At 43.1% G+C, this 15,413-nt stretch overlaps 5 protein-coding genes across 5 annotated transcripts; 1 reads left to right on the plus strand and 4 right to left on the minus strand.

The window, feature by feature from the left end:
* Window positions 1-398: 398 nt before the first annotated feature.
* LALA0_S14e01860g (LALA0S14e01860g1_1) lies at window positions 399-1,115 on the minus strand (the record flags this gene model as incomplete). The annotated part of the gene is made up of 1 exon (XM_022772132.1): window positions 399-1,115. One exon carries the CDS (start codon window positions 1,113-1,115, stop codon window positions 399-401), a length of 717 nt encoding a protein of 238 aa, XP_022631101.1.
* Window positions 1,116-3,354: 2,239 nt separating this feature from the next.
* Window positions 3,355-4,584, minus strand: LALA0_S14e01882g (LALA0S14e01882g1_1; the record flags this gene model as incomplete). Its single annotated transcript, XM_022772143.1, has 1 exon — window positions 3,355-4,584. The coding sequence occupies one exon, from the start codon at window positions 4,582-4,584 to the stop codon at window positions 3,355-3,357; it is 1,230 nt and encodes a 409-aa protein (XP_022631102.1).
* Window positions 4,585-8,581: 3,997 nt separating this feature from the next.
* Window positions 8,582-9,313, plus strand: LALA0_S14e01904g (LALA0S14e01904g1_1; the record flags this gene model as incomplete). Its single annotated transcript, XM_022772154.1, has 1 exon — window positions 8,582-9,313. The coding sequence occupies one exon, from the start codon at window positions 8,582-8,584 to the stop codon at window positions 9,311-9,313; it is 732 nt and encodes a 243-aa protein (XP_022631103.1).
* Window positions 9,314-10,892: 1,579 nt separating this feature from the next.
* On the minus strand, window positions 10,893-11,861 carry LALA0_S14e01926g (LALA0S14e01926g1_1; the record flags this gene model as incomplete). Its single annotated transcript, XM_022772166.1, has 1 exon — window positions 10,893-11,861. One exon carries the CDS (start codon window positions 11,859-11,861, stop codon window positions 10,893-10,895), a length of 969 nt encoding a protein of 322 aa, XP_022631104.1.
* Window positions 11,862-12,527: 666 nt separating this feature from the next.
* Window positions 12,528-13,424, minus strand: LALA0_S14e01948g (LALA0S14e01948g1_1; the record flags this gene model as incomplete). The annotated part of the gene is made up of 1 exon (XM_022772177.1): window positions 12,528-13,424. One exon carries the CDS (start codon window positions 13,422-13,424, stop codon window positions 12,528-12,530), a length of 897 nt encoding a protein of 298 aa, XP_022631105.1.
* Window positions 13,425-15,413: the final 1,989 nt, after the last annotated feature.

Genomic DNA, 15,413 nt, shown 5'->3' on the forward strand with positions numbered 1-15,413 from the left:
CGAGCACTAGCGTGGCTGACACTAAAACCTAAACCAACGTTGGCGGCATTTTGAGAATTTTTAATTTGAACTCTTGAACGTGTAGAAAATTTATGACGGCAAGGTGTCTTTGCTCATGTAAAGCTCCTATGCCTAAGTGATAGTGAAACTCTGAGAGAGCTTAGAACTCCATTACATTTTCTTGAACACAACTATACCGCTGGTGAGAAGATATCGAGACAAAAGAGAAGCTCCGGTATTTATTAGTTGACAATCGCTATCGCATCATGCAGAGCTCATGCTTACTTTTCTCTATCTTATTGAGAACTTGGCTATGTCTGTCAATATCAACTGTGAATCACAGCCGAGTCGCTTCTTCATCTGCCGGGCGAGGAGGTGGTTCCCATATATATGCTCACTCACGCTGCAGCGATAGTTTCGCGAATATCGGAAAGTTTACGCTTTTGTACGCCATCTTGGAAGTTTTCAGGGCTCAACCACTGTTCGAAAGCTTGCTTGACCACGGGCCACTCATCTTCCACAATGGAAAACCACTGTTGGTCTCTGTTTCGGCCCTTGTAAATGAAAGATTTGCGCAAAGTTCCTTCGTATTTAAATCCTAGCCTCAAGGCTGCATTTCTGGAGGGCTCATTGAAAGCATCGCATGTCCATTCACCTCGTCTATAGTCCAGGTCGTCAAATAAGTATCTCAGCAGCAAATACTGGACCTCCGTGGCAATAACAGTACGCTGGAGTTGAGAAGAAAAAATCACAAACCCGATCTCAGCGGACGCACCGCGGGCATCAATTCTTTTTATGCATATCGTTCCGCATGCACGCCCTGTAATTCCACTAATGATTGCAAATGCAACACAGTGATCTAAGTTGATAAAGCCTAGCATAGTCTTTTTGTAGTCATCTAGCGTATTGAAGGGTTCAATGGGTAAGTAAGTTAAAAGACGGTCGACATTGGTTTCTGAAAACGCCTCATAAAGCTCTGCGCTGTGCTTTTCCACATTCAAAGGCTCCAATTTGCAGAATTGACCTTGCAAGGTAACTTTCTTGGGAAGCTCTCTTTCCGCGCAGTTCAGGACATTATCGTCAACTTTTTGGCCGTGAATATTAGTTTGAACCATCGCCTAGCAGCTCAATTAACCTGTGTCAATTGAATATGTATCTTCTCATGCCAAGACTTCGTAGGATCTGCCAACTTATACAGGAGAAAAGACAATGTTGAGTCATCCAGAAATATACTCATTATTATAAATGATAGGAGACCCGCCGGCGGAATTTTCAGCACTTCAACAATTTCCGACGTACCAATGCTGCGTCGCTACATGCAACAGGAAGACCGACCGCTTCCCAGATCAAGAAGTTGATAATTATCTTTGATGATTGCCCTTGATAATTGAAGTTGATTTCAAATTCCAGGTGCAGCATTTCAAGCTACTGTGAGTGAAATGCTGTATGACTATGAGTACTGTCTGTTGGTCTCACGGTAGATGCGCCTCGCAATCAATTCAAAAGGGTTGAGTTTCTTTTGATTTAGGTTACTGATCTGATTTCAGCGATGAGCTTAGTGTTGTTAACGATCTGTACGGTTACGTGGGCGATCTCTGTATTGACAAAGTAAAAGCAGATCGTGGTCGTCCAGGTTTCATCATAATCAAGAGTATCGCTGCGATTTTCACTTCGACGTTTTCCTCCAGACCGTCGACGTTGTGAGATGTAATTTTGATGGGACGTCTTATATAGAGGTGATGATGGTCATTGGACGTAACCGATGGTTTTATCGAAATTTCAACAAAAGAGAAGACGGAATGTCTTTTGTGTCTTGGCGTATTTCGTTTGAGGTTGTATGGCTAGTGTGCCGTCCTGCATTGTTTCTGATTCGGAGAACAGCAAGAGTCGTGCAACAAATATCCGCTTCGCTCACAGGTGTGAGCTGCAAAGATCGCTCGATTGAAAACTCTGACCATTACTCACTTGGTACAATACATTTGGTACTTGCCAAAAATCAGCTTCCCTTAATGTCCGTACGTGTCCAAAACACAGCAAAGCGCAGACTTTGGGCGCGATATTATACTGCCGCATATCTCCATCCGCGTTTATAGCTGAGTCTGGTAGTCTTTTGAGTTACTGACACTGCGGCAAATCCTAGAGGAACATAAAGGGCCCAATGTACGACGGCGCTAGAAGAATGCAGGATACCGGATACCATTGAGGTGATTCCTCATTTGTTTATCAGGACCAATACATCGGTGTGAGAAAGAAGGACAAGCATAAATCACCAGACCGGATGCTGCCCTATATGGTCCGATGTTCTTTTTCTTGGCTCGGCAGGCTCCGATCTTTCTTAGGCTTGTTCTGATAATACCTGAAGTTTTGACTCAACTGGTGCATTAGAAGTCAATGGTGTAGAACTACAATAATGCTGACGCATACATTAGTCGCAATTCAGTCCATGTACGTTTTAGCCCGTCTCATTATCTCTTATGCTCGGGGCTAAGAAATGATACAAACAAGGAATGCTGCGGCGACCGATGTGGACGCAATGGGCCCTGGTAAGTCTAGGAATTTCATTCAAGCTACCATGATGAACCCTCGGAACTTACAGGAAACTGTTTTCTGAAACGTCGTCAGGGTCTAAACATTGGACTTCGTTTCCGTGATAACTTACGGCATCCGACGGAGGGCCTCAGAAGCACCAAGCTCTTGCATGAGGATTAGAGTTAATAGGTTATGATTTTCAAGACTATAAATTCACGAGGCTGATTCGCAAGAGATTTCTGTTGACTGCGGAAGAAACAATCCTGTAAGTTCAAGCAAACTTCGATTCATATCTGGGGCGCTTGCAATGAAATCAGGTCACCAATATCTGCACACACTAATACTGGCGAATGTGTCATAAGAGTACAAGCTCGGAGGCTAGGTCCAAGCACTCAGCGCACACCATTGATCAGACAGGTTCATGTAAGGCTGTGTTAAGATAATTCAATCATTTAGGGCTCATGCCTGCTTTCTGTTGCTTCGGTGGGCGAGATCAGGTTTTCAAGCTTGAGAAAGGAATAGAAAATAATCACCTTTCCAGCGGCACTTTTCCGCTGAGGGAACGTCAATGGGCATCAAATATCACAGTGTGTCGTTCAATCAGACAAACTCTATGGTGTCGATTGAACAACAGAGTCGAGATGTGCTGCCGTTATTCGTCCTCTCAATTCGATTAGACTCTACTCACTTGTTCATGAAGATCTCACAGACGAAAAGGTGATGCCCTCGAGTGAATTTTCATTTTATCCTACGTTAAGCAGAAAGGGATGGTAAAAATGTCTAGCTCGCTTCATAATAAGTATCTATATATTTAACCGTGCTTCATCAGTTGTGAGACACACTATCAGTGGTTGAAGATGGATAATAAGTACTGTCATTGAGAAATTTCAAATCTTCAACTGGCCTTTCAGCTTGAGGAGTGATCCTCACCACATGTCTTGCAGATTCGGAATCCCAATCAACACTTGCTGAATGATTCACTCGGCGATTGTCCCAGACAACGACCGTCCCAGGCTCCCAATTGGCTCTAAGCTGTAAGTCAAGGGAATTGTTGACCAGGCCATATAAAAAATTCAAAACCGCGTCAGACTCAGGTTTTTTCAGCTCTACAATTTTCCTAGCAAAGCCTTGGTTTAGGTAAAGACTCTTTTTTTTCAAAACAGGGTGGACTCGAACCAAGGGATGGACGTGTGCAACTGGCTTTCTTCTCTGAACACCGCCGTTGTTTTTAGAGTTAACTGCTTGCTCTAAGGCACTGTGGATCACATGTAATCCATCAATGAACTCTCTGAAAGCTGGTGAAAGCCTCTCGTAAGCCTCGACAGAATTTGCAAATAAGGTGTCGCCCCCACTTTCAGGAGCTTCCAAGATGCTCAAAAAGGTGTAAGAAGGTGGTTGCAATTCATAGGAGACATCGGAGTGCCAGCGAACTGAGGAGATGTCATCCTTAAACACATTCTCAAATCCCCCTTTATCTGGCCTAGTATGGACAACATGTAACTCTGGTGCATTTCTAGGATGACCAGAAGTTTGGTGAATGTGCAGTTTTCCAAAATGTTTTCCAAACTTTACCGAAAATTCTGGTCCTTTGTCGATTAAGTCCTGGTTCCTGAATACAACGACACCCCTCTGGGCAACTAAGAGAGCTAATTCATTTTTAGCAGCATCGTTGAGAGCAGATAACTGGATGTTTCTGACTTCAGAACCCAATTTTGGTGTGATACTTTTAACTTTGAGTCCTTTTTCGTTTGCGTCAGGGAACAGATTCGGGAATGATGGGTCTGCTTTAAGGGCAGGATCTTCGTAAGCATGAAACTCCAATGGAGCATACTTTTCGGATGGATCCCACGTTGGCAGAAAATCCGGGTTTTTTGCATTGCCTCTGTTTTTCGCATTAAGGATCAGAATACCGTTTGAGTCTATCTCGTCATGACCGAAGTTTGACCTAGTGTAACCGGAACCACCGTTATTGTCAGTACTAAGATTAAGACGTAAAAAGTCGGCTTCAACGGCTGGTGTTTGCGCTACAGTTGATGATGCGATGACGGGGGACATTTCGTAGACTAGCGATTGGTTTCTACTGGTGATCGTTCAGGTTAAAAAGCGAAACTGACAGATTAGAATGGAAAACGCAGTCTTTATAAAGTGAAGTTGAAGCACGGAGTGACCGGTTATCATATCGGAATGTCCGACTGCTACTGGTATTAGTGCCATGGTTGAATGCCATAGCTAAGTGCCACAAACAGTGCCCCAAGCTTCACAATCTAAAGTCATCGAGTCTGTTCGCAACAATAGTCCCGGTGCTTTTCCAGCTGCTCCTACTCCTGCGATACTGTTGGCATCTGTGGGTAGATCAAATGCCACCTCAATCACGCGATTCGGTCACCAGTGGTCTTCGTGGTCAGAGGATCACATGCTTTGAATATTTTTGAAAAGACAGATTTCGTCGAGACATTCGACAATGGAGTCGAGGTATGAACCTGACCTCCAGGAATGCGTGAATGTCCTCTTGGGTATGCGGTCCCCACCGAAATCTGAACAAATGTCGGAGAAGATAGGAACTTGAAGACCTTCTGTCTTTCAAATTAATATAATTACGTCTTCTTATCTGCCAATCTGAAGGACACATTTGAAAACCTCAGAAACGTGAATTGTAAGCCGACTGCGCAATAGCTAACAATGTATTTTCATTGCGATGTGCTCCGCGAACAAAGGTGAAAACAGCATTAATTGGTACGAATGAACAATTTAGACCGAGTAAGGGTCGCTTCCGGAGGTGCGAGAGAATACACAGTTGTTCTCTATATTGAATAGAGAGCTTCCCTCTTCCTAGTTGTTAATGTACAAACGAAATGCACATGTAGCACCTTTTCTCTCTTCCTACCTCCTGCAAGACGTCTGAATACGCACTGGCATTTCCAAAAGGAATTCGTGTCATTCTGCCGTGATCAGTCCATCGAGAGCCGTCATAGACGTGATATCGGGAATTGCCAGGCTCTGAAATTACTGTGCTAACAGAAAAATCGCGCTTGCCAAACCAAGGATTTGGAACGTGCGGTATGTTCCCTTCCCCCCTTATTTTGAAAGCTGCAATTGACTTCAGGCTGGACATAATGAGGCATCGATCGCCCATATGTCTCTCGCTTCATTCGAGGTGCGTAGCCAGTATTATAGGCACTTTTTGCAAAATATTAGCATTTTCGAACTTGACTCGTGGCTGTTATAGGAAACGATGAAATTGGCATAGGTTTCTGGATTGTGGCCGCTTCGCCTAAGCAACATCATTACACGGACGTAGTTGATGGCATCATATGAGCATTCGTGAAAATTAGTGCTAATTTTGTACACTGAATAGCACCCTTTCCCTCCGAAGTTCGAGCAAAGAAATATCCAGGCTTGAGTTCGTCAGCAACATATGAGCCTTACCCGATCATAACGCCAATTCTGTAGAGCCCTTAGTGTTGGAAACTCTTCTTGGGTAATGTCAGAGTGCACTTACCTGCTCAAAGGATAGCGCAGCGTCATAGAAGAGAGATGTGTCCACTCGAAGTACTGTCGCGCGATAGCATATCTGCAACTCAATTCAGCGGTAACGCAGCGAAGAGGCCTAATCATTTCTGTTACTATGCTTCAGTCGAATAATTTTCGCTAGCATCAAAGATGAGATATGCGAAGAGGTACCAGGGACAAAATCTCATTTGAGGTGTTTTAAAATGCATCTATGGTCAATGGAGCTTACGACGCATTTATTCCTCATGAGTTGGGAGAGTGGCTCTTAGGTGTCAAAGTCCTGAATACTCTGAAAACAACCTCCACCTACATAATTATCGGACCAGCGCTTGCAGTCTGGCAGGCGGAGGTAGGAGTATTCTGTTCAAAACAAGAAAGCGAGTTCGCCCGTAAGTTATTCTTTTATTAGTGAACGAAACTCCAGAATTTAAGTCTCCGTTTTGCATCCATGCCAAATGATGCTATCAAGCTTTAAATGCCTTTAAAGAGGTTGAGAGAGGAAATAGTCGTTCATCTAATCAACAGCAAATGGTGCGCATGACAAAACCAATAAAATGATCGTAGTCAAACAGGACATACCATGATCAATTGTGGGGTCTATTTTGAGAACACAGGGCATGTCCAAGTAAACAATGATTCGTGAATGTCCACGTGAAACGTATGGCTAACAAGATTTGTTTTTAAAGCGACCCTGATGACTCAAGTTCCACCCAACACTGCATGACAACTCAAGCCCTGTCTCGATAAGATCACACCATAATTGGATGCACATTCAAACTTTGCAAGGGATTTGCCAAGAGTTCATATGCCGAAATCAATCTTCTTTTGAAAACTCGACTGACCTGCGGCAGGACCGCACCATAAAACTTCTGGGTCTCAATCTGAGTTGTACAACAAGTATGGATACTTTCAAAAGCAAGGACTTCCAACTTTCCACAGCAGTTGTTACTCGCTCTACATAAGGGAACCGGATTAGCTTTGACGGAGATTTCTCCTGGTGTAAGAAAGCTACCCAAAGGTGTGGCATCAAGGTCCACTAGTCGATAAGCCTGGTGCCGAGGGGCTCGCGAGTGATGACCGATTATGTTCTCGTAAAGTTCAACTCAAAAATATGATGGACTTGGGACTTTGAGCGCTAGTGAACGTGAACTGTTGAAGATAATGCGCACAAAAAAGTTGGCACTATATAACAATTTAAGAAGGACCACTCAAATTTGGACAGAACATGCCATGAACCCGTTGAACATTAATCATCGCCGGATGTCTAGCTGGGGGTTTACCGCATTTTCAAGCTCTACAGAGCAATTACTGTACAGAAATGTTTTGCCTCTGATCTATTTGAGGTTCAGTTGAGATGCGTATTCTCGCTAGAACTTCGCTTTTAACGAAGAATAGCTGCCCGGCCTTTTTGAATGGACGAACGAATTGGGCCAGGTTATCACAGATAAAATCTCCGAAGAGAAGAAAAATCGTACTTTTTGTTTGGTGAAAATACAACTGGTGGAGACATTGATCTTTTTTCAGGATTGCTCGCCTTGACGTTCAAGACGGTAAGCTCTATTAGCACTCAACTTGGGATATTTTAGCGCATTCAAGTCCAGTTGTCACAGGGAGAAATTTTACCTCTCTGCCCGCTGATCCGAAATCAAGTCAGTTTACGACTGTCCAAGATTTTCGACGTGAATAAAATCAATAAAAGCCCTTTGGAAAACCTGAACAATTGCGTTACAGGGCCAACCGTTATTACCTCATGTCAATTCGAGAGGCCAACGACTTGGGATCTGGGCAGTGCAATGTACGCTCCTTACGTGTCAACAAGTAAAATGGCAAGGTTGTTTGACAGTAGAAGAAAAGACTGATGTGTGGTGCCGAGCACTATAGCGCGTCGAGCTATCGAGAACTACACGGTACCTCACGAAGCAACATCAACGCGTGTGGTGGTAAAACATAAGAACTAAGATTGGCCTGCTTCTTACATGTCACTTGAGGAGCTAATTCACTGCTCAACAAGTCTTTGTGAGTACCAGAGCCAATCACTACAAACTCATCAACGACAGTCCAACGCATGACTTTTCTCCTTTTTAATGAGCATCTATGAAAATATGGTACTGTTTAACTAGCACATCGCAGGATGACTTGCTTTGTGATACTCAAGCCGTCAAGAGCCCTAGTTAGTAGCTCTCAAAAAGTATATAGCAAGTAGTAGTACTTCATACGACTAAATAATAATATTCCGCCTAAATATGACTCAGTCCCGTGACTCACTAAGATTGCTCTTTAACGGCTCATGCATGTTTCCTGTGGGCCTTTCTTCTCCGAGCTGTTCTAGCAGAACCCTGCCCACGTCATCCCAATGGACCCTATGCGCCGCATCCTTCGTCCTACGAAGTGTTCTTCGCTCGAGCAGAACGCCTTTACGCCTTGAGGTTCATTCGAAAAGAGGGACGTTTTACGCTGGGCATAAGTATAAATAGCAGACAAGCTGGCAATTCACACTTTAGGGCCCTGATCGTGTGTTCGAAAATTCACCAGAGGCCATAATATGTCCACTTCACAGCAGCAGCAAAACGAAAACCTGACAGCAGCCACCGACTTCATAAGTAGCCCCGCTGCTTGGTACTCGCGCACCGCGTTTCTAGCGTCGGTTCGAGTTGTCCAATTCGTGTCAACGATCACGGCGCTTGGTTTGCTAGCTACCCTCATCGACATTGGCGATGACCGTGGCTTCGAGCTCGCGGTCTCCGTAATTTCGTTCGTGTATTTGATCGTGATTGCTGCAGCACCACTGCCGCTCAATTTGTACTCTTTGATCGCGGTTTCTGTATTTGAAACTACCATCTTTTCACTGTGGGTCGCGGCAAGTGCCACCTTAGGCAACAGCTACAGTTACTATACCTGCACATTTAATGCACCTCAAGGCGATGGTGCTTATTACTACGGGTTTTGGGGGGACTACCTCGCCGAATTTTCAAAACAATGCAAGATAGGCAAGGCGTCGATAGCAATTGCAGCGTTCTCAGCGTTTCTCTCACTATGTGCATTTTTTCTACTGTGTGTGAACGTCTTGGTGCCCTTGAAAACAACTTCTGTTGGCGAAATGAATGCAGAGGGTACGCGCGCGTACCTGTCCCGCTTCACAGCGTTGGCAATTACACGCACACCGTTCTTGGCCGGAGACATCGAAAAAACCGGTCCCGTGGACGCTGAGGCTGCCGAACCTGCTGTTCCTGTAGACGCTGAGGCTGCCGAACCTGTTGTTCCTGTGAACGCCTAGGCACGCTCAACGTTTTGGTCTGGGTCAGAAATGTACAGCAGATCATTATGCAACCATTTCCCTTGAACCTGGACCCCGAGAAATACCTAATCGTTACAGTCTCAGATCCTCTTTGCAACGCATGTCAGGTTCGAACGCCCAAGAACTATTGACGTATCTTTTAGTACTTAATATAAACTGTTCATCTAAAAATCATACGTGAGAATCACAACGATATCCTTGTAGTTATGACTTCATAAGGAGAGATGCGATTACTATAGGTTGAAGTACGCGGATGTTTTGCCAGCTGCGACAGTTTTCAACTTGCCATTTTGATTATTTGAGTAAGGTGTGTAGGGCAATTATGGGGACACACGAGATGCGACAACATTTACTGATTTCCTGCCTTTATTCAAGCCGTACTTTAAATAAGATATCTGGAAATGTGACAGAAAAGAGGAAATATGCGGATACCTGCGACCATGGGTACATGATCGTGACAGCCAATAGGTCAACGCCTGTTTCTCAGAAGACCCGCTTGCTTGAATATCAATCAGTAAGTGTAATGAGCGATTCAAGCAGCAAAATGGTGCAGTAAGCACACAGAATAGTGCTGCAAGGATCACAGAGGGTGACAGCACACCCGGACCTCTTAAGCAGGATGTAGGTGCCAAGTGCACACCCTCCCCTGATCTTGTCAAATAGAATTTAGATGTGAGGAGCTCACTGGGAATGAGTACAAGGATCACACCGTCGAGGCGAGAGTAGATCACTGTTTACCGATGGAAATGGGACAGACACATCTTTTTCCGATATCTCTTCGTGTTTTGAGTGCAGATCATCGAATCTGCTGCGAATTTTAGAGAACGTTCAAGGAGTCCAGGGATTCAATAGGACGCTTGATCTTAAAAATGAAAAGAGTGACAAAATTCTGGTTGCATTCTCCCCAGATCCACCCAATGAGTTTGAGTAATGTTTGATCTTATAAATGCGCCAAATCCTTCCGTTTTCTGCACTAATCTCATATTTTTAAAAACGCCTGTATAGCCAAATCCTCAGCGGAGTGTCCGTCCACATAAACTTTCTCACTTTAGATACATTGGCAGTTTCTTTCCTCTCTATAAAATTCATGCAGCACTAGCGGGTTTCCAGGCAGGATTCATGAAAAACATTCGTTGCTCGACTATTGTGCCACTCAAAGAAGTATCTTCGCTCTCAAAAAAACTCAAGTTGAATTTTCACGGTTGTCAAGGAACTCTATTGATACTGCACACATCTCTTTTTATAGATTACAGCCGTCCTTTCATGCATAAAGGATCACAACAGAGAAATTGAATTATTCCCCCTTATAGAGAAACCCGAAGTCATCATTTTTAGACATAGAAATGCCTTCTAGAAAGTGGTAAGATTTAGATTTCAAATCATGAGATGAACTGTAAACCATACAATGAACTTATCGCGGTTGATTTTCTGGGAATTAAATATGGTTCTTGCTGTACACCTTTATCGAAGAAACGTTTTTGAACGTGTCCTATGAATTCAACTCCCTCATGCATTGGAAACTGCTGGCTAGTTAAAGATTCAAGAAGGTTCTGTAAGGTTAAGTAGTGTACTTAACACCATGAGAAGTCTCATTGACACTCAGCTGAAAGACATCCCCCCTCGAATAATGACCGACAACATCAAGTTCGTAGCGTGCTTGTACTATCAGGTCTGTATCGATTTCTGCCGTAAGCAATCCCTCTGTGCCTCGCAGAGGCCCAGCAATTATCTCACCAAAAGGGTTCACGATAACGCTACCTCCGTCAATGCAATTACCCTCACAGGAATCAAGACCAGGTAATTTTCTGCGCCCCGTTGTTTCGTCAACTACTTCCCCTAGACCCATGGCAGTTGCATCTTGCATTATTTGCACTGCACTCACAACAAACAATCGCCCCTCATAAGCAAGGTTTTGCATCACAACCGTCCATAAAGGCCTCTGGTCCACCGTGGGAGCGCACCAAACTTCGACTCCTTTGTCGTACATCGTTTGTCTCAGCAAGGGCATCATGTTTTCCCAACAAATTGCGCCACCAACTTTACCGACTTTAGTATCAACTACTGTCAACGTAGACCCATCGCCTTGTCCCCAGATTAAACGTTCGGTGGCTGTGGGAGTAAGCTTTCTGTGCTTTCCTACGTAACCGGCTTTTGGATCGATGTAGGCCATGGTACAGTACAAAGTCGATCCATCACGTTCAACACATCCGCAGCATATGAAAGCACCCGTATTCCTAGCAAGTTTGCACAACTTATTAATTTCTGGAAAACCGTCACCAGATCCAACCTCAATGGCTTGAGAAAAGTATTTGGCAAATTCCTTTCTGCCAGAATCTAAGCGATATCCCAGATATGTTCCGAAATTTGATCCTTTTGGATATCCACCCAATGTGGCCTCTGGTATGACCACTAGAGAGACATTCTTTTTCTTAATCTCCTCTTCATAAGATAAAATGTTGTCAAGTGTAGCTTGAGTGCCTCCCGGCAAAGTACCCACTTGCAATGCGGCGACAACCTTTTTGACCATGAGTTCGCGTAAGTCTTTGCTCGACTGAACCTGAATCTAAAGCTGTCAATACTAACTAGTCAGTAGCATCCTTCTTGTATATATAGGTCTTTTATGGCAACCAGAAAATCGTGATCGCATAGATTATGACTCAACTGATAGGAACTTTATAACTCCGATATATTTTTGATTAATCGTTCAAGGGCGCGAAAATTACACCGGACATAAGCCAGGGTCCTGATAAAGGACTTTGGGTTGATGCTGATGAACGGCTTGCTTATCTGTATTTTTTTTTCGTCTAAATCAAGTCAATAATCATGTTGTTGATGTGATTTTATTACATCATCGAGTGCCTGCGATAAACAAACCGCCGTGATTCAATTGAGTTTTCAGTCTGCCAACTGGTAATTAAAAGCGCAGTAGAGTCACTTTACGACTGGGATGAGAGCAATGTTGGTTATTTGAACTGCTATCAGCGAATTAACTTGCTCTGGCTTACTTCTGTTTGTTCGCAAATGCGCGATAGAAAGGCACATGATCGTTTAAGGTCACCACGAGCTACAATAAACCCAATTTTCTCATTGAATTTTATGATAACTTTACTATACCCAACTATTTATTCCATAAGAACTTGATGCGTCTCAGCATGTACGTAATGTATTTATTTAACGTGTTCTAAACGGCATCTCATGATTCCGCATCCGGCAAGGTGGAAGATCCAAATGCCTGAATGATCTCATGCGCAATTTCGGTTACGTGTGTTTCCAAAGCGAAATGCCCGGTATCGTAAAACCTCAAGGTTACATTTTTCAAATCTCTCTTATAGGCCTCAGCGCCAGCCACTGTGAAGATGACATCGTTTTTTCCCCAAACGATGAGCACTGGAATATCGCATGATCTAAAAAATTCTTGGAATTCAGTGTACATTGTCACATTGTTCTTGTAATCATAGAAAAGCTTGACTTGTATATCAGATTGATTTGGTCGCGCCATCAAAGCTATATCCAGGGTATAACCAGATGGATCAACAATCTCTGGATTAGAAACACCATCATAGTATTGGCATGTTATATTCTTTGAGTCTTTGACGAAGCTTTTCAACTGGTCTAAGAACAATGGATTTTGCTGATCAGACCTCCAATAGTCTTTCAAGGGACCCCAGAATCTATCATCCAAGCCCTCTTCATACGCGTTACCGTTCTGAATAATCAAACCCAAAACTGCCGAAGGATCTTTGAGAGCTAATCTCAATCCGACGGGACTCCCATAATCAAAAAGATAAACAATATATTTGGACAAACCGATGGATTTAACAAAATGAAAAATGGTCGTGGCTAAGTTATCGAAAGTATAAGTATAGTCTTCATCCACGGTCGTGAATCCAAATCCTGGGAGATCGGGAGAAACGACATGAAAGTGTGTTGCAATCAGAGGAATCAAATTTCGAAACATGTTGGAAGATGTGGGGTAGCCATGAAGCAAAAGAATTGTTGGTTTGTTGCGAGACCCAGCTTCGCGGTACCATACTTTTGCTCTTTCATTCACTTGAATTTTTCGGTATACTGGAGAAATGGGATTTTGCATTGTAAGTTGCAATGTAGTTGTGTGTCCAGAAGTTATTTTTTAAACGGGTGTCCAAACCTTTTCCCTTAATTCTTATACCTCTATTTTTTTTGAAATATGGGTGACTTGAAATTTTGGTCTCCTATCAAAATTCCAGGAAGTGCTAATATGACAGGTAGGGGTATCCTATCAACTTTGAAAAAAAAACACCACCAAATCAGAAGAGTATCAACTTCACCCGGATTAAAGAAGGAGAGATTTCAGGTGGTACTTCTCTTGCGTTGTTTACTAATCATCTTCTATTCAAATCTATCTTCCGGGATACTATAGCGTCAGTTGCATAATGAAAAACAATAATGTATTAGTACAAGTGATTTCGACAAGCATGATCGATCTACCTGTTTTCCGAAGTCTTTTCAAAGGCAATTGCAGGGCATTAAGCTGTGGTACCAATAGTAGACAATTTTGCGTTAACTGAGATAGCAGGAAGAACATATCTTATGCTACTTAGTGATCGCAGAAGTAAGATATAGAGAACTCCTCACATGTTTTAGAACAATTGGGATCAAACTAGTGTGAGGTTGTAAAAAACAATCTCACCGCAACACACCGAATGGATGAAAATCAACTATCTGCATGTTTGCTGCTGGGAGCAGTAGGGAACACATCCTATGGATAATGTGATGTGCACTATAATGAACTATTGAATCATCTATACTCTAAACCAATTGCTTTACCTAATGTTATTGTTGGGATTGGTGAACTATATGGTATAGTGCCAATTGCGTAATCCGAAAGTGACATATTAGTCTAAAATGACATCTTAAGCGCTAAGGTGAATTGGACCAATCGTAAAGATATGAAGCAACAATACGTCAACGCTATGCAGGGTCTGCAAGCAATCCAGAACGCTTATTAAGCATCCTTACTAATGGCTAGGGTCTAGAACATTACCTACTGCTCTCTATTGTTGCTCCAAAAATCATTTAAATATCCGTGGTTCGGTCAAACCAAATGTACCAAACGTAAAACCAAAAGAGCCACGGGGAGACAGGTAGAATCCATAACCGTAACCATTCATTTAGAGCAAATCATGACTGAGCAAACGAAGCAGATTAACAACTCGAACACTGCCGACGTAGTCGAGCCTCAATAGATTTACATTACTCTCAATTGCCGAAGAAAAAGTCACCGGTCGTAGGACCCATGCAGGATGCAGATCCACTGGAGATTTTGGTGCCTCATCTAAGACTCACAGTGGGAAAGATATAGCAAGATTGGGTCCTTTTCTTAACAGTTCATTGATCTTTCTTTGTTCATGAATTCTGACAAAACGGTTCTCCAAGTCCTGGCTCAAAGTTTGCTCGAGGAGAATAATGCCTATGTGTAGGTGTTGAATATCTTTAAGGCAGGGTGCATCTCGTCTTTAAATTAATTTGTTTCTTGGAGGCTGCTACAGGTAGGAATTCCACCTTTGAAACTCAACCGCGGCTTGTTTATGTTCGAAATTGCTCGAGAGTAGAAGATGGAGCTTTATTAGGTTGGCGTGTTAGCGACAAGAGCTTCGCACGAGTATGTTTTGCTCAGTACCTACCACCAAGGCATTGAGGGGTCCAGGCAAAGTCCAAGGTAGAAACGTCCTCAAACCTTTAATGCAGAATAGCGGAAAGTTTGATCAAAAATCTTGCAATGAGATACCTGTGCAGCATACGAACAGATAGCCACAGGACTTGTGCGGCCAGGAGCCTAAACCCATATTTAATCGCTGATTGANCAGGACTTGTGCGGCCAGGAGCCTAAACCCATATTTAATCGCTGATTGATAAGAAGGAATTCGATCATGGTTGTACAAGATCAAGCTTTTGACACTTGCCGACTACGCAAGAGACTAGGCCTAATTTTAACCGGTCTAGGACTAAAGTACGTTTTATGTCATGATTTATAACCGAACCTGGGTTTATCAAGATATCAAATGCTTAAATCTTTTTGTTCGGGCCTCATGCTGTGAAA

This window comes from Lachancea lanzarotensis, scaffold LALA0S14, assembly GCF_000938715.1.
Source record: "Lachancea lanzarotensis genome assembly LALA0, scaffold LALA0S14, whole genome shotgun sequence".
Lineage (NCBI taxonomy): Eukaryota > Fungi > Ascomycota > Saccharomycetes > Saccharomycetales > Saccharomycetaceae > Lachancea > Lachancea lanzarotensis.